General features: G+C 41.0%; 1 protein-coding gene across 34 annotated transcripts in view; it reads left to right on the plus strand.

Moving 5' to 3' along the window:
- CLASP1 (cytoplasmic linker associated protein 1) overlaps window positions 1–24275 on the plus strand; it is a 248687-nt gene that overhangs the window by 193448 nt on the left and 30964 nt on the right. For 24 of the 34 annotated variants that reach the window (XM_088793677.1, XM_074334995.2, XM_088793679.1 and 21 more), the window contains 6 exons: window positions 739–882; window positions 9085–9228; window positions 9765–9871; window positions 14152–14268; window positions 18798–18945; window positions 23935–24181. In XM_088793677.1, coding sequence (XP_088649803.1) covers window positions 739–882; window positions 9085–9228; window positions 9765–9871; window positions 14152–14268; window positions 18798–18945; window positions 23935–24181 — 907 coding nt within the window. The other 10 variants (XM_088793690.1, XM_074335073.2, XM_074335079.2 and 7 more) reach the window with 2 other exon arrangements.

The following is a 24275-nucleotide window of genomic DNA, read 5'->3' on the forward strand; positions in this document are numbered from 1 at the left end:
TAAATCATCCATTCTTTGATCATTAACTTTCGTTGGGGTTTTAGGATAGGCTCGATAGTAACCCTTTTCTGCTGAGGTCAGAACCAGTTGAGACATCAGTGGAGAAGTTAAGGCAGAATATCAGCTTGATTACTGAACATGTTGCCTTGGGAGGCATGGCCTAGACCAGGGGTGTCCAAACTGCGGCCCACAGGCCAACTGCAGCCCACGATCCATTGTTAATTGGCCCGCAGCAAATTCCAAAAATATATTTAGTTTACTGAAATAAACCAGGTGAGGCAATATGTACTTCACCTCGAGTGAGTGGCCCGGCTGTTTGTGTATTTTACCGCATATGGCCCTTGGTGAAAAGCGTTGAAAAAAGTTTGGACACCCCTGGCCTAGACTGTCTAAAAACCAACACTAACTAGAGTTGCCCTTGCCCTCCCGGTCAGTGGCAGACCAGGAAATGCCACGGCCTCCCGACCGTGGCTCCTGCCCTGTAAGTGTCCTCAGCATACGTGAGGAGCAGAGCACGCCTTCTCGGCCCGCTCCGTGCTCTGAAAATGAGGAGGATTGAGCTGCATGCCACTCCTCTGTTTCTAAGCTTACCTCTCAGTCATTTCATGCTTTTTGTCCTGATGGATGTGGTACCATAAATCCAGGAGAAAGGAGGTGTCCCTTCAATAGTATGTTTACTTTTCTCTGATCAAAGAGTCATAAAGTGTACTTAACGTTTATAATTATTGGATCTTTCAGGTCAAAGTTGCAATCCTGAAGTACATTGAGTCTCTCGCCAGACAGATGGATCCAACAGATTTTGTAAATTCTAGTGAGACCAGGCTTGCTGTTTCTAGAATTATAACCTGGACAACAGAACCAAAGAGTTCAGATGTGAGAAAGGTATGTCCAGGGGAGCTGCCCTGCAGCTTTAATGGCAGACCGTTCATCCTTAGCATGTGTTAGAAAAAGCAATGTAGCTAGAAGCTTGCCAACTGCCCCCACACCCGCATGCAAACCTCTGTCACTCCTTTTCTGTGAAAACCAAGACTTGGCTTTGGCCCCTTATCTTCTGTCTCCAGCTCCACCTCGTTCCAGTTTCTGAATCTTAAAATGAAAATCTGAAATCTTGTATGATGGATTCTTGGTTTTCTTCAGCATCTATTTATGTTGTTTAATGTGAAAGCACTAGTAGTTTAGTATCTCTTACAGGGACATTGGTTTCCCTTACATTGGTTTGTGACATGTACTTTGAAGATAGAATTGCAGATTTAAGGTTACCTGGTCATGAGGTACCTAATAGTATAAAGTGTGGTTGAAAGTTTGCTAAGATACAATGAATTCTTCAATTTAAAAAGACCAAAAAGCTTGCATTTATGTATCACAATTGGAACACACGCTCTTTAGCTTGGGGAGTTAGGTGGGGAGGTAAAATTCAGAGTTTTGAGACAAGTGGATAACCAAGGTGGTGTTTTTATTTTATTTTATTTTTTGTATGCATGTATGTATGTATGTATGTATGTATTTTAAGCCACTGAAGAGAAATACTTGCTACTGTCTTCTGAAATGGCACATTGAAAGGCACAGAACATAGGAAAAAGCACAGGATACTGTTATTTCTATTACTAGGTAGTTTTCTGCCTCGGGACTATTGTGAAGATTAGTAAATATAGAGCATTTAACCAATTCCTGACACATCATAAGCACAAAACAAGGATTAGTTATTGTGTTTGTTGTTTCTATTATTCGTTTCCTGTCAGTGTCTTGTTCTTCTACGCTTGAATTTCACACATGGCCATTATTCTTTTATGCTTGCATTTTTCCTCCTGTACTGTACTCCTTCCACAACCGTCCATACCAATATAGTCCTTTGGCTGTGGGCAGAGTTGATAATGTGCACTGCTTGGGTCTAGGCAAGTGGAAAAAGGAAAGGATGATTTCAAGGAATGCTTACCATGTTTCCCCGAAAATAAGACCTACCCGGACAATCAGCTCTAATGCATCTTTTGGAGCAAAAATTAATATAAGACCCAGTATTATATTATGTTATGTTATGTTATATTGTATTATATTTTAAAGACCTGGTCTTGTATTATATAAGACCTGGTCTTATAGTAAAATAATTATATAAAATTATTTAATTTAATTATTTTATGGAATTATATATAATTATATAAAATAATTATGTAAAAATATATAATATAATATAATACAAGACCCGGTCTGATAGTAAAATAAGACCGGGTTTTATATTAATTTTTGTTCCAAAAGACGCATTAGAGCTGATTGTCCAGGTAGGTCTTATTTTCGGGGAAACACGATAGATTCACATCAATAGTTCTTAGTCCCAACTGCAAATAACATCAACCGAGATGCCTGGGCTCTAGCCCAGGTGATTTGACTTCAGTGGTATAGAGGAGAGCTTGGGTGTTGGTTTCTGTCTGATTGAGAGTCCCTCCATTCTTGGCTGATTTTTAATGCAGAATTGAGACCCATTATTTGAGACGATTACCCTGGGGTTGAACCTCAGGACACACAGGTTGCTGGTATAGTCTGGACCTGGTTGCCATGAATGCTCTTGGTCCCGCCTGGACCCTTATTATCTTAAGGACTAGGCCTGGGCTTGCTGTTCCCTCGTGCCTTCCCCACCGCCCTACTTTTGCTCACCTTGTATGCCCAGCGCCTAGTATAATACCTGTAGGAACAAAGTAGGCACTTAATAAATATTTGGAATGAATTAATGAATGATAAATACCCGAAGACAAAGGATCTAATTTCAAGTAACCATTTGAAGCCATCATTTCAAAAACGATAGTCTTGTAAGTGCCCCTCTTTTGGCTTCTGAATTCGTTTTCTACTATATAACAACTTACTGCAAACGTTGCACCTTGAAGCTACACTAATTTATTTATCTCAGTTTTGTGGCTCAGGAGTCTGGCATGTGTCCCTGGGTTTTCTGCTCAAGGTCTTAACAGACTGAAGTGAAGGTGTTGTCTGAGTGAGTCTTCAATCTCTCTGAGGCCTGAGCTCCTTCCATCTCACAGGTTCTCGGCCAGATCCAGAGAGTTCCTTCCAGGTGTTGGGCTGAGGTGCCTGCTTTCTTGCCGACTGTCAGCAGGGGGCGTTCTCAGCTCATACAGGCTACCTGTCATCTCCCGTCATATGGTCCCCCACAGCATGGCAGTTTGCTTCTTCAAAGCCAGCAGGAGAATACTGGAAGAAATAATGTGCAAAAACTTTTCAAATTTGATGAAAAACAGTGATGTACACATCGAAGCAACTTAACACGTTGCGTACGGCGGGGTTTAAATCCCTCAGGAAGATTCTCGTGATCCGTATACAACGTGTTAACAAGCTCCAAGTAGTATTTTTAAAAAGCTCCACGCCTAGATACATCATACACAAACTACTGCAAGTCAAAGACAGAGAGAATCCTGAAAGCAAGCAGCAAGAGGGAAGCAGCTCATCATTTCCAAGAGCACCTCAGTAATTGAAACGGCTGGTTTCAGTTACATCTGCAAATCCCTTCTGTCACGTAACAGTTACAGTGTGGTGTCCCAGCGCATTCCCAAGTCCCACTCACTCTAGGGGAGAGGGTTGTGCAGGAGGTGGGAACATTGGGCCGCCTTAGTGTTGTGCCTACCAAGGCTTCGGTCTCTTTCAGTGGGTTGGCAGGAATCTTCCATAGTTGTTTGGTAATTCCGTAGCTCTTACTTAAATAGGGAGCTTTTGTACCTAGCTCTGCCAATTGTAAGGTTCAACTTAGACGCGTCTCCACTTTCTGGGAGCCCTCTAGATTTTTTTTTTTACCATCAGCGATGTCTGTGGCTCTGGGTTGTCTGGCTTTCAGTTGTACACGTGTCCAGCACTGGTTAGGAAAGCACTGTGACTGATACAAATAGGTGTGTCAATGTGCAGTATTTAAACCTGTGTTCTTCTGCCCCGTTAGTACTTACCCACAAACTGTACAGTAGGACACTGCAGGTTAATCCTTCTTGGACATAGTCACGTTTACTTAAATGCTGTTTTGATACACCATCCATTGTACGTTTCTATAAATATAGATGCTGTTGTAAGTGATGCAGCTGCCTTGCTCAGGAATCTGAGAGGTATTTGAAAGATTGTCTCAATGAATGTGGTACCTAAATAAGTTAAAATACCCAAAGAAATTGTGATGTATAAATTACTATGCCCTAAGAGCTGAAAGTATTAACATTTTAAAGCTTTAAAAAGGCCATTTTTATCACGATGATTTAATGCACTAAAGATACCTAGCTCTTTTAAATAAATGTATGTTTTGCCTCCTCTTTCATTTGCAGAGTTATTAAAAGCTGTATCAGGTAAATCTTGGGAAATCTTGGTGATTTAAAAGTACTTTGTGATCGTGAACCAAGTTCTGTTGTTGTCCTTCTTTAATTTCTTAAAAGAAGAGTAAGGTTACACTGTGAATACTGGAAGAGCCCTTCAGTCTGAAATTACGCAGTCAACTTCCATATGGGCCCCATCCCTGGAGAATATTAATTTTCCGCAACCAATACGTGGGGAGTTTGCAGACAGTGTAATTCATCTATAAAGTCATATTTGGGAAGGCACTTGAGAAACATTTTAAGCTGACATAACTGATTTTTTGACTTTTGCATTTTTAATATTTTGTTTCCCTTTTTATCTTAGTATGTTGGGGTGTTTCATATTGGAGAGAGGGGGTGTTTAAAAATTTAAGATGTTCTGAAAAGGAGGGAAGAAGCACAATGGCAACCAGAACACAAACCAGTTACTAGTGTGCTTGTCAGGCTGCGACTGATGGGAATTGGAGAGGAAAGCCCCACCCAGACTTAGCTGGTCTGCTGGATTCCCAAAGAAACCGTTTTCATTAGTTACATGTGGGAGTCCTGCCTAGTGTCGAGCACATTATACAGAAGTACATGAGACCTTTCTTAATGCCCTGTGTTTCTGTTAAGTTAATATAATGCATTAACAGTAGAAAGTGGTTTCTAGAGGTTGACCAGCGTTTGACTACTGCCTCTGCCACTTGTTAGCGCTGCGAGCAAGTAATTTAACCTCTGAATTCTTGTTTATTACCCCTAAAATGGGAATGATAATACTTGCTGTAGACATTATGGGGAGCACTAATTGCAATAAAGAATGTAAGACTATAACTAAATATTTCTTCATTTGCTGTTTAGCTCCCTCTGTCATTATTTGAGGGTTGTTTTGGTTTTGCTGCTGCTTTTGGTGGAACGAATTGAAAACCAAATTTTTTCCAGCATCAGGAAGATATTTTCCTCTCTATCAAAGGGAATGTGGTAATGTTGTTAGAATTGTAAATGATGTGTTTATGTTTTAGGGTTCCGAATCCCTGTATGTTTGCTCAGTGTATGTGGTTCTCCAGCATTTAGCATCTACTTTGCCAGATGAAATAACAGCCTTAGCCGCAACGTGTTGTTTTGAGAAATGTGGGAAATGAAGGCACAGCAAAGGAACCTAGGATGTGTAAAGATGCTGTTGCCTGCCTGGAGTAGGAAAAGTATATAAATAGCCTTCAAAATTTGAAATTTCAAATATTGAAAAATTTTAAAAGCTCTGATTATACACAGGCAGCATGGCCTACTAAAAGCCAATAGCTTTACCATTGAATGAGATCTGAATTGCAGCTTAATTATGACTGCCCCTCTCAGGTCTCATTTTGACCTCTTTGATCTCCCTTTTTATCACGTACAACAAGAATACTAAAACTTCCGGAGAGAATTATGATTACTGAGGACCTAGCAAATGATTGAGGTTTAAAACTGGTAGTAACTATTTGTTATTCTTAGCTTTTAGATCATATATACGTACATGATTTTATAAAGTAAGCCAGATATTTTTACAGCTTGCAAATAACCGTGGTTTCGGCACTTGCTTCTTCTGTCTGATTAAACCCTACCACCTTTCCTGTTTGTCAGTCCCCGCTTCAGTGTAGTCGAGTAGGTGAGGATTTCCCCGCTAGGTCAGCTTCAACGTGCTCTGGGCTTGGAGAAGGAAACTTGGAAGAAAATTGTAAACAGGTAGATTGAAAACTGATACTTTGCTGTTTGCATTTTAGATTATTAATACTGACTTCCCTTGTGAAGACACCTAAAATTAATACAATTCTATTTGAGCGCGTGCCTGTGGGGGGGAGGGGTGCTGTGTAAATGTTTGTGTTTTGTATGTTTTATGATTAACTCCCTACCCAAAGAAATAGCCACGTTGAGTGTAGACCTCTACCGTATTTTAATGGAATAGTAAAGGACAGATACTACATAAGGAACATCTGAAGGTTTTGAAGTACCTTCTCTTTGGTGATTTTCTAAGGCATTATTTTAATGACAATCAGAAGGGAACAGTAATATATGCTTAATAAATTAGAAAACTCCTTTTCCTCCCAAATTTTAAGTTTTCCCTGATTAATGCCAGCACTGATGCATTTGTCAGAGTTTTATTATCTCCTGGAAGAATTCTTCTACTGTAAGGTACACAGCATTCAAGGCAGTTGACAACCCTGGGAGTTCTTTTCAAACAGTAAGCAGTGACCTTTGAGGAACCTTTTACTTTCACCCCCCAAATTCTACTGTAGGGGTGTGAGTGGGAATCATTTCCTTTTGTTATTTGATATTTAAAATATTTTGCACTAGAGTTGTCCATTAGAAAAAGTCAGCAACACTCCTGAATTTTTGTGTGGTGACTACTTAATGCCGATAGTGGAGTTACTCATTATTGAACATGAGCTAAGCCCCAGGCTTTTTTTTAAAGGAATCTGACCCATCACCATATTTGGAATTATTCCATTTCTGAAGCTTGAATCTCATTAGAAAAAGATTTTACTGTGAAAACAGCTTTAAGCCAAAGGGTGACCTTTGAAAACTGTATAAAATCATATGCATTTTATATTTTGGAATATGTAAAAATAAATCATATTCTTGTATATATATAAATCACATCTATGTACCATCTGTCTAGCTAGTTATATTTTCAAATTTTCCTGTCTTTCTATTTGATTTCTTATCAAAATTCAACTTTAGGATTATTGAGAGAGGGTTCTTCAGTGGGTCAGAAATTAAAGTCTACTGCACTTTCTTTTCCCACATGACTAAAAATCACTAATGTTAGGTAGTCATGAATTAGCACAGTTTCTAGGCCTATCATCTTGCGGCCTTCCTGTTCCTAAAAGATCCCACTAATTTTAAAATTTGCTTCATGAGAAACTTCAAATAAGTTTGTAGTATTAGATAATCATGTCACTGTGGGAAGAAATACGATCTTTTAAGTAAAGAAAGAGGCACATTTCAAATAAAAACATACTATTCAAAAATATGATACATTTTATAATTTTCAAATGTCATTTTCAGTCAATAACAACAACAACAAAATAAGTGCCTAAATTTTCTTACTAGATTGGCAACATTGATTTCCTACCCCTGCTAAAACTCAAGTCTGCTTCTTTCTTTCTCTTTGAAGTAGTTTTTTCTGCATGCATTTTTCTAACATCTAATGAAATGTTTTTTAAAATGCACAGGTTACTTTGCATGATTTTGAAATTTTCTCTCATACAAATATTTAAATCATGTTAATAGTATATTAAATCGGTGGTGAAGTGAATTCCTCCAGATAATAACTTATTAAAAATGTTTCAATAATGGAATATAGAAATGTATATTTTAGTACAATTATAATAATGGTTTTTGCCTGTCATTAAAGCACACTGGCCTTCTGTGATTTAATTTGGATGGAAAGGTTACTGATGACTATATTTGGAGGTCATGAGGAAAAAGTGAGATACTTTTGCCCAATGCTGTGTGTAATGAGTGCTTTTGACATCTTAAAAAACTAATTTTTGATCATTCTGTAAAAAATCCTACTGATATTTTAAAATTCATAATTTTATTTTTGGTTAAACACATTTGGGCCTTTGGATTTTTCTTTTTTTCCTTCTCCAGGCATAATAGTAGTTTTGTCTTAACTGGACAAATTTTCACATTGTAAAAGCATTGAAATATTTTGTGATGTTTATTTCCAAAAAATTTCCCAGTGATAACGTTTTTTGTAATATTGTATATCATGAGAAAAATACTCAGTAATTACTGCAATCCTAAAAATTGCAGTCTTCGTGAAAATAAAAGTATGCTTTTAGTCAAAAGATTTTCATAATGTTGTTTCCTTCCTTTTGACTCTCAGAAATTTGTAAGAAATACCAGTTAGTATTTACTAAAATTTTCTTTTGGCGTAGTTTTTCTAAATTAAAACCCTTGTAACTAATTCCTCAGACATTGTTTTTAAGCTCAGAATGCCAGCTACTACACTAGTTCCATAGAAAGCACTTAACCTGCTGGAGAACTCCAAGTCTCATTTAACTACGATTGCTTTAGCTACTTGCTTTTTCCCACCTTGCCGCTGTAGTGATTACCAGCAGTTCTGCAGTAGGTTGTCTGAATTCATAAAGAAAAGTAGAACGTTTTCTAAAAGGCAGAAGAATGAGTTTTTAATTTGTACCATATAAATCTGCTTTGCTTCCCAAAGACTGTCTCTTCAATTCATAGATATAAAAGTAGGAATTTTTCAGATATTTATTTATACTTGGTCTTTTTCTAGTATTTCTCAGTCACTGGGCATGAGGTTGAGGAAAAGTGGTTTCTCAAGATAATCTAGTGGTAGCTTGTTTAGAAACTTGTTCTTTCCAGGATGTACTGGGAGCCCTGTCCAGTTCCAGCTTACTAGATAGAACGAACAATCTTAAGCCTTTAAAAGTTTTGATCACTTCCTTTATGTATTCCCCTGCTTCATTCCCAGTGCTAGACGACACAGGAAATGTTACAGGCATTTATTATTAATGTGCTGTGGAAATCCAAGGCCAGGATGTTAAAAGGCAACCAGGACTTATTTTCCAGGTCGAGCCAGATTATTTATAACTGATGATATCATTTTTTCCAGATGCTTTTTATTTTTTTATTTTTTTTGTGGTGAAGATGTCCTGTTACTAATTAGTTTACTCATACAAAAATGTTTTCTTTAAAAAACAATTTTAATTAACATTGTGACCAGGATATGCTATTGTACATTCCATAAATTAATCAAGTCGTCTTCTTCTAGGCAGCACAAATTGTGCTGATTTCTCTGTTTGAACTGAACACTCCTGAATTTACCATGCTACTTGGTGCCTTGCCAAAAACATTCCAGGATGGTGCCACCAAACTCCTGCATAACCACCTCAAGAATTCCAGTAACACCAATGTGGTGAGTGCTCGGCCACGGTTGGTGCTGCTGTGCCGCTCATGGCCTCTGCATTCCCTCGTCTAGAGGACGCCCTGATGGAATAGATGCGCTGATCGTTCTCTTTCAATAGATTGGGCCTCTCAAGGGTGCAGGCGAGGCTTGATCCTGCCAGATTTCCAGGAATGAAAGCCTGATATTTAAATGCGGCCTTTTTCTTAAGTTAGGTTGTTCAGTCAGTTAAATTTTTACCTAGTCAGTTATGTATTTATTAAGCTACTTACTCTTTTTTGTACGGTAGAGATGCAGGCGCTCCATTGTGTCTGTTACTCTAGCACAACTGACATCTGTCATTCAGCCTCAGGAATGCCTCTATGACAATTATCCATTTTTGGTTTAATGTGCACTTAAAATTGACCATAACAATTCAGAAAAACAAATCACCCTGATTGTGCCATTTCTGCCCATTTATTTACATGTGGGTTAAAAGGCCAGGGGACAAGTGGACCATGTTCTGTATTTAGCCCTGGAGTAATGATGTGCTTCTGCTTTTGCCCCAGGGCTCTCCGAGCAATACAATCGGCCGGACTCCTTCCCGACACCCCAGCAGCAGGACCAGCCCCCTGACCTCACCCACCAACTGTTCCCACGGGGGCCTGTCTCCAAGGTAATGCCATTTCAACAGAAGTGAGGAAACTAAAGTACTAATATCTGTCTAGCCTATTTTTATAATTTTAGGCCAAGCTTAGTACCAAAAAGTGTATGAGTATCAGGAGACCATGGGTTCTGTTCTAGTCCTTACCCAAATCTTAACTGTAATCTTGTGCAAAGCGGTTACTGTCTGCAGTGAAATGAGCAGTTTGTGCTGAATGTCCTCTGAGATTCTTCTAGCTCTAAACACTCTCTAACACCTTAAAGATTTTAAAACTAACAGTTACATTTAATACTATTTCCTATAGAAACATTTAGAAACTCCTCACCTATTCTGTAAGTGACGGGAGCACCGGAAGAAGGTATTTAGTCATCTAGATAAATTCTCTCTAGTCTATCCATGCCTAGTCTGGGGTGGTTTTCCACCCCAGTGGCCATTCCAAGCATAGTTTTGTCATTATGGACTCATGTGTGAAGTACATGCTGCTCTGGAGGAGGAAGTAAGGCTCAGACTCGTGTGAACAGTGGCCTTGCAGAGCCTGAGGAAGTGACTGAAAAAGAGAAAAATGCTTTGTCTCAGGGTCTTTAGTTACCACTTCTCCACATGGCCAGGGCCGTCAGCTGGTCTCTGCACTGTGACCTCTGTGACCCCCTGGCAGGTGCTGGAGCCCCCTGTGGCCTCCCTCGGAGAAGTGGCCCGATAGGCCAGACTTCACAGGAAAGAGCCAGTGCCTGGACCTGTAGGGTCACACGTGCTGTGTTGTCCCCAAGAAGTCCACATCTTTGGGACCACTGACGGCAAGAATCAAGGGGCTGTATCTAACAGGTTGCTGTCACCAAGATCTTAAAGTTATAGGAAATCCTGCAAATATGCCATTTTCCTTTTAAGGGTTCCCTCTTTAGCAGGAAGATAATCAAAATGTAAGTGCCTTTACATTTCAGTTTTCAAATGATCAAGTCTAACAAACTCCTCTGTCTTGACCATGGAATTTCTCTTCAGTTGCACAGGTTATCATATAAATATTTTGGAATATATCAAATTTGTATTTCTTTCTCTTGGTGAAACAAAGTATTTTGTATACTTACAATATCCTACTGTTTATATTGCCTCAGGTTTAATCACCCTAAAGCCCCGCCCATACTATATTTAGGTAAAATGAAATGTGATGTCAGGTCTCCAGGTGTGCTCTGCATTGTCAGGATTCCGCAGGCTCTTCTAATCAGACAATTGACACCAGAAACTAGTGAAATTATGTCTGATGTTCTCCGGGTGTGTCTGAGGCTCAGCCAACAATTTTTTTTAATGGAAACATCTGTATCTAAACTGTATGGTTTGTCTTAAATAACTAGGGTCCATTGTTGACAGTAAAATAAATCACAGAGTTCTCTTTCTTGGTAGGGGAGGATTTTGTGGAAAACTTCTATTCTGTGTAAATTGTTGCTTTTGCCTAGAAGTGTGTCGTGCGGGAGACCCTGCTCGCTGCGCCATTTGTCATGCAGGGTGGCCTGCGGGGTCTCTGGTCCCGCTCCCCATACAAGAACGCAGGATATGGTGAGGCCAAAAAGGAACACCCATGGAGCCATAGGTAGGGGAGTCATACCACTATATTCTCTCTGGCGGCACTAAACTCTCACTGGAGGCTGGATCCACACTGTCCGCAAACCGCCATCCACGCTTGCCAGCCCAGCCACCATCTTCTTGCTAGCCCCCCATTTTCTGCTAGCGTAGCCATAGCAGTTATATTAGTGGCCAATGGCTCACTGGTTACAGCTGACGGCCAACTAGCCACAGCTGATGGCCATCCAATCACAGTTGATGGCCGTTTACTACCTGAGCCAGCACCTGTCTATGTGAGGCCGAGAGCCTGGAAACTACTTTCTGGGGCTCTGCCCCCACAAAGTGCTACTTTGCAACATTAATTGGGAAATCTGTTCTTCCATAATACACACAGTTCATACTTCTTATCTTTCAGTTATTTCATTATTAGGGTGGTACATTTTTTAGGTAATAATCAAAAGGTAAAACTCAGATTAAGTATTTTTTTATTATGTGTGCTGTTAGTCTAAATAAAAGATAGGTGGGAGCTGCTAGCATAATTCATCAGAGCTAAGAATTGGGTAGGTATTCATCTCATGGATCCCCAAATTATTAAAAATTTTAATTTATTTTTCCAGGTCACCATTCATTCTTAATTGGCCTGATTTAATTTTTACTGTTTAAAGTTACAGGTCAGTAGAAGAAATGGAGAGATTTATTTTCAATATTAAGAAGTCCAGGTGTGGCCTAAATATTTTTCTGTCAAAAAATTCTTCTTTAGAGGTTTACTTAGTTATGTAGTTTCTTCTTTTTCAAACAGTGTATCCTCGGTTAGTGTATAACTAGCCAGATGTCCTTAACCAACTTGAATTCAATAAGAGAAAGGCTTTTTCTCACAACTGAAACTGTCCAGAAGTAGGAAAAACTGCCTCATATCACTGGAAACATTAAAATAGGCTACGTACTTCCTACCAGGAAAATTATAAAAGCAATGAACTCTTGTACGAAATAGGAGAATGGACTAAATTATACCACATTCTAAGGAGGCAGTAGATGAGTTGTGCCATTTATAATGTCCACTATTTCCCCGAGCAGGGCTCTTGAAACATTTATTTTCTGTGACCTGCTGTTCTTTTGCGTCATCTTGACCATGTGGTAATAGCTTTTCATTCTTAAGGAGAAAATTATTACCAATTATTTGTTTTTAATCTAATTTTGAGAATCAAAATGAAGTAGTATTTTTTTGGGGGGGGGGTCTAAAAATTCTGCACTCAGATCATGGTGAAAATAAGGAAATATTCTAAAATGATGGAAACAATCTAATTTTTGATACTTTTTTTAAAAACAAATCACCAGTAAGGAAGCCACTTTTATCAACCCAGTAGAATTAGAGAAGCTATAGCTAACAGGTTGAACTTTTGTGAAACATTCCATTAATGATTGTCTCTGTGGGAGGGAAGAATTACAGCGTATTCCCTGTAAGACAAAACCGTACAGGGTGGTCCTCCTCCTGTGCTTGGCAAACGTGTAGAGCAAAGTGGCACTAACTGGATAACCTGTCCCCCTAGCGATGGAAGGTAATTGCAGGTGGAGTCTGCATTCATCCCACCAGGGGATCTGGACTAGTGTCCATAGCATCAAAGTGGGGATTACCTGTGAGCCCCGGGGAGGTGGGGGTGTACCTGCCTTATTCTCTACCTGTTAGGGGAGCTCCAGCCTGAGGTGGGCGCCCCTGTTCCTCTCTTACCGCCTCCCCCAGCTCCATGTGTGACTCACAGGCAGTCCTGAGGACCCTCTGTACTGCAGGGACCTCTGATCGCGACACTTTATTTCCGTTACCAAATGGGACCATAGCTGCCCACAAGTGGAGACTAGCTTTGTACCTACTGCCCTTAGCAGTACAGGGAGTGCCAGCAGCAAGCGTCGCCACTCTGTAGGAGCGCTGTCTCTGCTGCCAGACCGCCCCGGACCGCAGGTCACGCTTCCAGCCAGCCCAGCTCACCCCTTTCCCTGTATCTCTGCTTCTTTTGAATTGAAACAGTTGCTAGAACGCTGTCAGGGCCTCTGCAACACCAGATCACTCAGTATGTTTGTGAAGTGAAGAGGAATATCTATCTATGTTCTCAGATGACTTCTAATTTTCAAATTAGGTGATAAGAGCAGAGGAATGAGATTTTTGGCTCCCCCGTCTCTGGGCTGGCTAGCCTGAGTTGGTGCCCTCACCCTCTGGTGGTGCTGTTACTCTGTCAGAGGGACGTGGCTTGTGGCAGCTCTGAACTCCCATCTGATTGGATCCCAGCCTCGGGGAGTATGTGGGTGCTCTGGGCAGAATGGGGCACTCTCTGATTCTTCCTACCATCGTCCCTTTGGTCCCATTTGAATTAAGGCCCACAGTTCCTTCCTTGGGCATTATCTGAAGCTGAACATCCATATGTTTTTGTAAGTGCTTATGATGTCCTTCCCAGTGTAGGCGCGCACACACTTGCTTCACACTTACACTCGGAATCGCATGTGGTTTAAAAATGTAAATGCATGATTGAGAGGGAAAGGAATAAGGCAGTCTTATCGAGGATCAAACTGTAAAACAAAATCTGTTCTTTTTCTCTCTGTGGGGAAGTATTAATTTTGATAGAACTCTGTCAAGGAAAGAGGAGAGTCTAAGACACTTAGAGTACAGCGTCTTCCTCGCCTTTTCCTCCTCCCTCCCCCCTTGCCTTTTTTTGTTTCTCTTTCTGATTTTCCTCTTCTGATCACTGCAGTCGGTTGTGGGGTTGGAGTGCCGATGGGCTATCGAAGCCCCCACCTCCCTTTTCTCAGCCCAACTCCATTCCTCCCGCTCCCTCTCACAAGACTCTCAGGCGCTCTTACTCTCCCAGGTAACAAGCTACCTGTTAAACTTGTCTGAGGTGTCACAATATTATTGCACTTCCAAAGTCGCCTCAGGTCTTTTGGAAAGCCTCTCAGCTGCCCCAGTGTGGTCCCTGCTTTGCTTAGACCAGCAGGAGGAGAGCCTTGGTGAGAAGTGTGAGCAGGTGTGTGAGCTTTGTTGAACCTTATGGGTACGGTTCCTACCATGTCATGAGGACAGATGACCATTTCATCGACTGACCGAATTCACAAACATCTACGGTTGCGAGCCTTACAGCCCAGGGCAGTGCTCAGCCCCCAGAAGGTTCTCAGGCAATGCTGTGAAATCAGGGCAGGCAGCAGTGCGCAGTTCCCTTAGCATTCTTCTTAGGCGGGCAGGGCTTTCCCACCAAGAAGCACACGGCACCTGCTCTTGCCAACGGCACCGGCAGCATTCTGTCCTGTAGTGATGCTGCGGACGGATTTCTTACGTCATGTGCTGCCACCTGCCGACAGACGCAGGACCCAGACCCAGAAAGGAAGCCCCGAGAAGGGCGGTCAGTTACGTCTCAGTAAAGATGCCCTGCCTCTAGGCAGGGGCCTGATGGTGTCCTCACAAGCCCCCCCACCGAACCCCCCCAGTGTGACAGTGTTAGTGAGTCTAGAGAAAGGGAGGGGGTGGGGCTCCCTTCAGACGTAACCTGTGGTGTGGAGTGGGGTCCGGGTATTCCTACAGATACCTGTTTGAGGGTCTCTTAGGTGCTTTTCATAAAGGTCCAAAGACCAGAGAATCCCTTCCCTAGAAGCCTGCAATTACATGAGCAAAGCAGAGGCAGTCCGGCTATCTTTGTGCTGTGTAAGATGGGTCTGTACCCTCTGTGATAGGACAAGGGTAAAAATAAAACAGTCTTACTGTTGAATGCTTCACAGATAGCTATTGTACAGATTTACATTCCTACTTTGTATCCTCAACATAGCGAAGCTGTACATAGTAAACAAGTCAGCTAAATGTTTTACCAACATCTTTCTTTTGAAACTCTTACAGCTCCAAAGTAACTTCTAAAGCATACAGAGAATTCTATAATGACTGTTTCTAGATACACAAGGTTAGGGCAAGGACACACAGACAATGAGACGTCCCTGCTGTCCTCAGTGATGTCGCTGCACTTTCTTTTTTGTTGTTTTTAAAGGTTACAGGCCTCCAAGTGTAAGAGCAGTTTGCCGACTGTCTCCGTAGACAGCTGTGTGCCCCAGTGTGCACCACGCTTCTCCTTGAGCCAGTCTTCTCATGTAGCCATCAGACTGCCCTCCAGAGTCATCTGTGCATATGTGCACAATAGTGTAGCTACTGCTGAATAAATACGTAGCTCTTGTGTTAATTATCAGCAGGAAGGAGAGGTGACCGGAAACCCTACATTTAGGAAACCGACTGGTGCCACAAAACTACAAGTCTCTTCGCTCTGTGCCAAAACCCTGGTGATTTCATAACAAGGAACAATTGCCCTTTTTCCATTCCCTAGTATCTTTTCCCCATAAAATGACAAAGAAGAAAATCTCAGAAGGCCAACTTCTGTCTCCAGTGTCTCTTTCCTTGGAGACCTGACCTTATGCACCCCCTCCTCCGCCCCCCCCAGTGTGAGCCTTTACAACGGGGCAGTCCAGAGTTTTATTCGGCATCAGTACTGGGCGACATGGCCTGACCTCAGGTCAGATTACTGACGGATTGAGCAACTCTTCCTAATCTAAAGAATCCTAGAAACCTTTCTGGAGTTGAATCTAATCACAGTGTTTACACATGGTAGGGACCTGGCCTTTAACCTAAAGGATTATGTTCTGGGGTCATCTCTGAGCATCTCCGAGCGTGGGGACAGGTGACAGACTGGGGTGTCTTCTCAGTGAAGCTCTGCATTTCTCCTGTTGCTCTCTCAGTGTATGGCTTGTCCAGACCACAGTGTCTGCGATCCCTGATGAGTGTGTTCATGTGAATTCTTTTTTCTCTATGAAACGAGGGCACATAGGTGTTGATTTGAAGAAAGACAAATCAAGCCAAAGCATAAAATAGCAAAGAAAGTAATAGCGTTTCCTGTTAGAGGAGAACAGTGGTCTCCCACCTGGAGCTCACAGTTTTAGCTTCGTACCAAGGAGCTACTTCCAGCCTCAAGCTAGTGAGTGTAAAGGAAGCGTCACCACACATTGTACCTGGCGATGCACATGTGCTCCTACACTGGACGTCTGAGCTGGTTTATTAATTGAAAGCAAGAAGGAGGAGCATTAACTGGCAGAATCCTTTGTTTTCTTATTTTAAAAAGAGGCTACTGTAATGCTAAAGTTATGTGAACTGAATTGAACTATTTTAAGAAAGTTCAGGTTAAGAAAAATGAGATGAATTATGTGAAAGCTAACTTCATCTGAAGCGACACATGGAGAATAATATTGTGACATCCCTTAAAAAGCTGAACGTTCTGCCAGACTTCCTCTTGTCCATCCTGTCACTCTTTGGTTTTTGTTTCTGTTTTTCTTTTGCATGGGCTATGCTATTATTTTTGGTCGTTGTGATTCAAAGCATTTTAAGGCATCTTTTTACATCTTGTATACATATTTTTTGTTTGAGTCATACTCAGTCTTTCTATATTAAAAAATAGTGTACTGGCCAGATGTATAAATGCTTTTGTTCATACATAAGCTGGTATTGTGGTGTTCTAGAAAGCGGGGGGGGGGGGGGGGGGGGGCAGGGAGCCCTGTGCTTTTCAGTCCTGCTCCTTCACATTAAAGGGATGTTGCCTCATAGACAGATAACCTTGTGAACTTAGAAGGGATTGAAGTCTTGAATTCCGTTCAATTTTTTTAATTCTACCTTTCATCGGTGTATACCTGGAATTTAAACTGTAGACATGTTCAAGTTCACATTCCTTCTTGTTTGATGCCAGAGCCAATCTTTGAGTTGGCATATATTTCTGTGACCTATCCAAGTACAATTGGGGTGTGTATTTTCTTTCATCAGAAAAGAAAAAATGGGTTCTATTTTGCAATTTTAGGCACATAGCTTCCATCTTTAAGAGTGAGTTCAGTTCTTGTGCTCTGGAGAACCTAACGAGCCTTAGGAAACACTTGTATCGTTGGGGCCTCAAGCTAGCCTGGCTACTCAAAGTGAGAATTGTCCAAATCTTGCCTTGCTCGTCTGCCCAACTTCTTTAAAAAAACAAACCTTTAAAAAAACAGAAGGTGGGGGAGGTGGCTTAGTAAATGTTATTCGTAAGTGATAGGCGATGTAACCTCCTGTGAGAGTGTACAGGGCTGATTTGTGGTCCTTAGGACGGGCTCCCGCCAGTGGGTGCTTAGTTTTAGTTATTTCTCTAAGGAACAGAAAGCTTGCTTCTCTTTAGTCCTTAGCAATGGTGCTTACTTAAACACACAGCCGAGGATTCTCTGAGTGGCTCAGGATCTTCAGTATGGCTCAAGATTGTCTGCAAGTGAAACAGGACCAACTCCTCGGAACTCTTCTTGAACACTTTCTTGGAACACATGGCATCTAAACGAACTTGCAGCTCTGACTTGCCCCTGATTGGCTGTTGCTTCCTGTTTTGCTTTCTTGATACTTATGTATCCATCCGTGCTTTTTTCTTTGATATTCTTAGGGGGGGGAGGGGGACGACAGTTGATGGTTTTTGTTTTTAGGATCTTTTGTCTGTTTCAGTGCATCTTCCAGACATGTAAAGGCCACTTGTTGACATAGCGCATTACACGAAAAAGCCATTTAAGATCTTTGCTTTGCTTCATATTTTGCTACATGTCTAAAAGCACAGCAGCTGACATCACTTTTCTGTAAAGGACAAGTATTTCTTGCTTTTTGAAGTGCCTTTATATCTTCATAAGATCTCATCTTTATCAGATCTGCTTTTATTATAAAAGTCGAAATATAGGCATCTAGAAGAGTTTGATATTTCCAGCAAGCTTCAGGTTAGATGTCATGAGAGTCACAGTCTCAGTATCCTGTTGGTGAGGCGGATCTGACTTTGAGTTGTAGGGTTGGTTTTTTAGTTTTTTAACATAGGATGTTATTTACAAGTTTCTGATAACTGGTGAGCATAACTTCAGTCCGCTGAAGTTGTTTGCTTTGCTCCTCTGAAATTTGTAACAGTAGCTTTATTTTGAAGTGCTCATTCCTCTTAATTTAAGTTTGTACATTTGAGACCAGTAACAACCAAACTTCTTTTTTCCATCTTCAAGATACAAAAGTTATTTTTCCACTTTCATTACCTCGCGCATTCAGTCACCAGTTGTCACCCTTTTGAGTTCTTGCATTCTCGTGGTTATTGTTTCCCACTGGTTCTTATGAGTGCTGATGTCATGTGTTTGGGACTAAATTTGACAAAGAAGAGGTATAATTGTCCAGTGGTGGGGCTCTAATAAAAGATGTCTCGTTTTCATTCCAAGTCACCTGAAGAAACAAAACGCTAATTATATCTTAACTTTGTAAATTATTGGAAGCAATGTATGCCCATACCTCAATTGTATGCATGTGCCTCAATTTAAGAAAGAAAATATTTTTGATCTTTAGCATGCTGGACTATGATACAGAGAACCTGAACTCTGAAGAAATCTATAGTTCTTTGCGTGGAGTTACAGAAGCCATTGAAAAGTTTAGTTTTCGAAGCCAAGAGGATCTGAATGAGCCAATTAAACGAGACGGCAAAAAGGACTGTGACGTAAGTATCCCCAGGCTAACAGAGAACTGTCTGTCAAATAAGTGATCGTTACTGATTCTTCTGAACCCTGACCACTGTGATTTCTGAGCTTCAGCATTATTTTTACACTGTAGTAGAAAGTGTTATTTTCAGAGGCCCAAGACAATTTTGAGTGACCGTTGCTATCTTTGTGAAGAATGTTAAGTCCCATTTTATCTCAGCTTGCTTTTCATTTGTCCTGGACATATTTTTGTTCCTGTGATGTGATAAAGTAGTGAGCCTGAGCCAGACACCAGCATGGCTGTGTCGGAGCTCTGGTCTCGTGCAGAGCGGGCAGATAGGCGGGAGATGGTGGTGCGGTGGGAGCATTCGTGGCTCAGCACTGAGACCTCTAGACCAGGCTCGGTGCTCAGGAAGGAGCTGTGCAGGGCTGATTGCACCCTTGGAGCTGAAGCGTGAAGGTTAAGTAGAAAGGTCGTAGTGGGGAGGGGGTCACCTGTGAGAAGGTGCAGAGGTGGGAGTGGGCAGGGTTGGCATGATTTCCCACCAGGGAGTGCTAACGTGGAGAGAGGGCATGTTTGGGGGAGGTTTGGAGAAGAGGCTGCAGAGAGTGGCTCACGCAGGGCTTGCACCAGGAACATTTCCAGCCCAGGTCTTAACTTTACCTGGGAGACACTGGAGAGTCTGAAGGATTTTTAACCAGGGAAGTGGCATGGTCACACGTAACATTTTAGAAAGATTGTTGTCACTCGGATGGAGAATTAGTCCGAGAAAGTTGGGTTGGGTGGGGAATAAGCAGAAATAGAAGAGTCGTAAGTGTCTGACTAGGACTGTTGAGTAGGTGCTAGTGTAATTCAATGAGAAAATATCATAGGAAGAGGAAAGAAAATGCAGAAGAAAGTGCATGTTAATCCTTTTGGAACAGTTTTGAATGTATGTGACTTGCAGAACCTGTGGGATATCCAAGCAAACATATCCATTAGGTCTTTGAATGTACCAGTCTGGAGTGTAGGCCGGCGATTTCGGCTAGAGACAGAGATTTGAGAGGCTTTGACTAGTTGATGGTGACTAAAGCAAAGTGAGTGAAATCCACCAGGTAAAGGGTAAAGACAAAATCTGAAGAAGCATCAACACTAGGAAGAAGAAGAAAAAGAGTTGGAAGAAAAGCTAAAGATGACGTGGGTGTGGTGCCATAGAAGTTATGACACTTTCAGGAAGGAGTGTCATCCCAGGGGATCATGCCGCATACGGTCATGCCCATGGCAGGGCAGCTGTGGAGTGACAGGGCTCCTCTGGGTTTCTTTTTAATTATTACTGTCTACATTAAAATTCTGTGTTAACCTAAAATATGTAAATCACAAATTTATTCGCTAATGTTTTGCTATAGAGCCAAGACCATTTCTTTTAGAATGAGCCCACCATTTGGACTTTTGTGTTCTTAAATAAATTTTACACATGGTCGCATTCCATAATCTACAAATTGAGTTTCTTCCAGGAGTCCATTGGATTTTGTGAGCATTGTTCAGAGCAGAATTGAAAGTGGAAAACAGTACAGGGGGTTGAGGAGTGACTTGGGTAACAAACGGGAGAGATGAGGGGTCATTCAGGGGCTTTTCACATGGGTGAGGCCTGACCTGTTTGAATGCCGATGGGGCCAGTTGAGAGCAAACGGGTGACTCTACAAGTGAGGGAAGTGGATGATTGGTGGTGCAGGTCCTTAAGGACGTGGAAGAGGGAGAAGATTTGGGGACTGGTGGAGGGAATTGAGAAGTTCAAACATTCAGAAATGAGGCTGTTTCGCTAGAGGATGTGGACCTGAGAGGTGGAAGAAACATAAGAGGGGAAGTGAAAACTGAGGAGTTGAGGAGATTTAAGCCTCAACATCTTGGCCCCTGGTTACCACATTTCTAGCTAAGAAGCTGAGGTAGATAACAAAACTTGTTTAAATGTGAGACTCAGGTGCCAGTGTTATCTCTTCTTAAGCTTAACAAGTAGACCCAGTCCAATCAGAAGACAAGTCCAGAAGGATGAATGTCAGATCCAGTGGGAAGGTGGTTCACAGAAGCAGAGACAAAAGCATTAAACGTGGGAGAAAATCCATCCTTAGCAGTAATTACAGAAATACAAGAGGACCTATATGTTACTTCTAAATTATTCTGCTTTGTTTCAAGTAGAATATTATACTAGTATAATGGCAGTATGGGAAATTAATACCGTTCTACAGCTTAGTAGAACAGCTGTAAATATAATTTTGCTAAATTATATTTAGCAAAAATGATTTTAAGTTTCATATCCTTTAATAATCTACCTTTTAGCAATCTATGCTAAGTAACAAACTCAGAAAAAGGAAAGAAAGATATTATTTACCCAAGTAATTTATTTTAGCATTATCTATAATGGCAAAAACCAAAAACATTAAAAAATCAGTAGAAGGAGAATAGTTGAGTAACTCATATTAAAACACAAGTAGAAATAGTGGTGTGATTAAACTGTTATAAAAACTTTATTTACGTGGGACCTGGTTATGGTATAAGGAAAGCAAAACACGTGATAGTATGTGCACTGTGATTCCCACTGTATGAAATCTTCAGGAGACAAAGACCAGGGTAATATACAAAGTCAAAAAAGTAAGGTTTTTTTCTTCTTTTTTTGTTAAAAGTGATTAGAATTAGAATAGTTAGGCTTTCTAAAAAATGTCTTTAGTGTTTAAAACTCTCCCTTGAAATTTTTTCATTATAATGCTAATATGTTTTACTTTTAGAAGAGTTACAAAGAGAAAAAAATTAAAATCATCTATGAATTATCTTCCAAGAGAAAACCCCAGTTAAGTCTTATTTTGTTTGTATCTATGCACGTATTGTATATAGAGGGTGCCAAAAAAAATGTCTATACATTTTAAGAAAGGAAAAAACTGTATTAAAATTGTAATAATAAATACTGATAACACAAGATGAGTACTAGTCATGTGTATATATTTTTTGGCACCCCCAATATACAGTAGTACCTCGGTTTTCGAACGTCTCCGTTGGCGAATGTTTCAGTTTACAAACGCCATAAATTTTATGGATCTATGGTATCATTAGACAGTAAAATTAATGCTAAATTTGCAGTTTTAGGGGTTTATTTTAAAGGTCTGGAATGGATTAATCCATTTTGCATTACTTTCTATGGGGAAACCATGCCTCGGTTTTCGAACGTTTCAGAACTCAAACGGTCTTCCGGAACAGATTACCTTCGAAAACCGAGGTACCACTGTATATGTATTTTTACCTCAATAATTATATTAGTATACAGTCTTTTGGGGTGGTTGTTAACCACATGCATTCCAACAATTCCACTAGGTACATGTTTAAAAAAAAAAACTGAAAGAAGGGACTTGAACACATATTTCTGTGCTAGTGTTCACAGGAGTATTAGTCACACTAGCCAGAAGGTGGATGCAACCCAGTGTCCATCAGCAGATGAATGGATTAAAAAAAAACTTGATATGTACATGCAGTGGAATATTACTCAGCCATAAAAAGGAATGTAATACTGACACATGTTACAACATGAATGGAACTTGAAAATATTATGCCAAGTGAAAGAAGCCAGACACAGGAAGACAAATACTTTATGCTTCCACTCACATGAGGCACCTAAAGTAATCACATTCACAGAGACAGAAAGTGGAATAGAGGTTACCAGGGCTAGCAGGGGCAGGGAGTCATTATTTAATAGGTACAGAGTTTTAGTTGGGAAAGATGAAAAAGTTTTGCCCAAAATACAGCATAGTTGTAATGGTTATACAACATTGTGAATGGACTTAATGTCACTGAATTGTACACTTAGGAATTAAGTGATTAAAATGATACATGTATATTTCACCACAATTTTAAAAAATGCGTAAGCACAAAATGTGAGATGTATCTTGTCAGCAGCACAAGTAAAGAAATTGCCATAGGAGTCAGTGCAGTCTGGCTGCCTGGAAATGTTTTTACTTGTTGTTACTTAGTCACATGTCTGGGATGAGGAGAATGACAGTTTGGCTCTGTTCCCAGCGTGAGCCCACACTTACTTTTGTTATAGTGCCACCCTGCAAAGGGCACCACACAGGCCTTTGTGGCTCAGATAAAAGGACCCCTGAGAGTGAAGGCAGTGAGCAACATGACACAAGGGCCAGAGGACCAGGGGTTTAATTTGTTGAAGATAAGTTTCAGAATATATTAGAAAAAAATCTTTTTCAGTAAACAATACAGACCTGTTCTTTGACCCAGCATAAAGACCCACTCTGAGAGTCAGAAACATCCAAAGAAGAATGATCTGCCTAGCGGAAACTGAGTTATCAATTGTTAGAGACTATTAGCCACCGTTTGGCTCTCCACATGGTGGGAATAGATACAAGAATTCTTGGACGGTTCAACCGCTTTAGATCCTGTGGTAACTGGGGGAGCATTGGTGTTGTATCAGGGCCTCAGCAAGGAAACCCTTAGTATTTGTAAGGAAAGTGATAGGCTGCAGTGTTGGCACATGAGATTCCTGAGGAACTGGGCCTGTGAGGTATGCAGCCTTCGTTCTCAAGGGACTCTAAAGAATTTCATGCTAGCAGTCTCAAAAATGGGTTAATCACTGAAAACAAAGTAAAACAGACTTTACCTGCAAATTAATTAATGAATAGATGGAAACATAGTTCCCTTTAAGGTAGTTTATAAATTAGATATTTACAAATTGCAATTCTAATGAGATTTCCAGCCAAGATGATGGAGTAGGTATATAAATGTTGGATAACTATTGTATACACCTGAAACTAATATAATATTATTGTATGTTAGCTACATTTTAATAAAAACCTTTAAAAAAAACCATGAAGGTGCAATAAAGAAAAAACAAAAAAGGAATTCTAATAACTGCCCTTCTGTTAGTGGCCAGATTTCATGTGAGAAATCTCTGGCTCTCCTAATACTTCTCAAAATTTAAAGAGAAAATGTGTTGAAAGCCCTGAAAAGGAACTGACGGTGTGTTGTGCTGCAGGTGTCCCGCGATGGCGGAGTCGCCTCCCCTGCCTCTGAGGGCCGGGGGGGCAGTGATGTGGTGGAAGGAGGCAGGACGGCTCTGGACAACAAGACCTCCCTCCTCAACACGCAGCCTCCACGGGCCTTCCCAGGGCCCCGCGTGCGAGACTACAATCTGTATCCCTACTCAGACACCATCAACACCTATGACAAGACGGCCCTGAAGGAGGCCGTGTTTGACGATGACATGGAGCAGCTTCGAGATGGTGTGTCTTTCTGTGCTTGATTTTCCGCTTCCATGGGTTTCCCCTCTCGTCAGACCAGCTCTGGGCAGCCTGGAAACGTTGGGTCTGTCCTGGT

Source organism: Rhinolophus sinicus, chromosome 17, assembly GCF_057876585.1.
Source record: "Rhinolophus sinicus isolate RSI-liver-muscle chromosome 17, RSI-T2T, whole genome shotgun sequence".
NCBI classification, from domain to species: domain Eukaryota; kingdom Metazoa; phylum Chordata; class Mammalia; order Chiroptera; family Rhinolophidae; genus Rhinolophus; species Rhinolophus sinicus.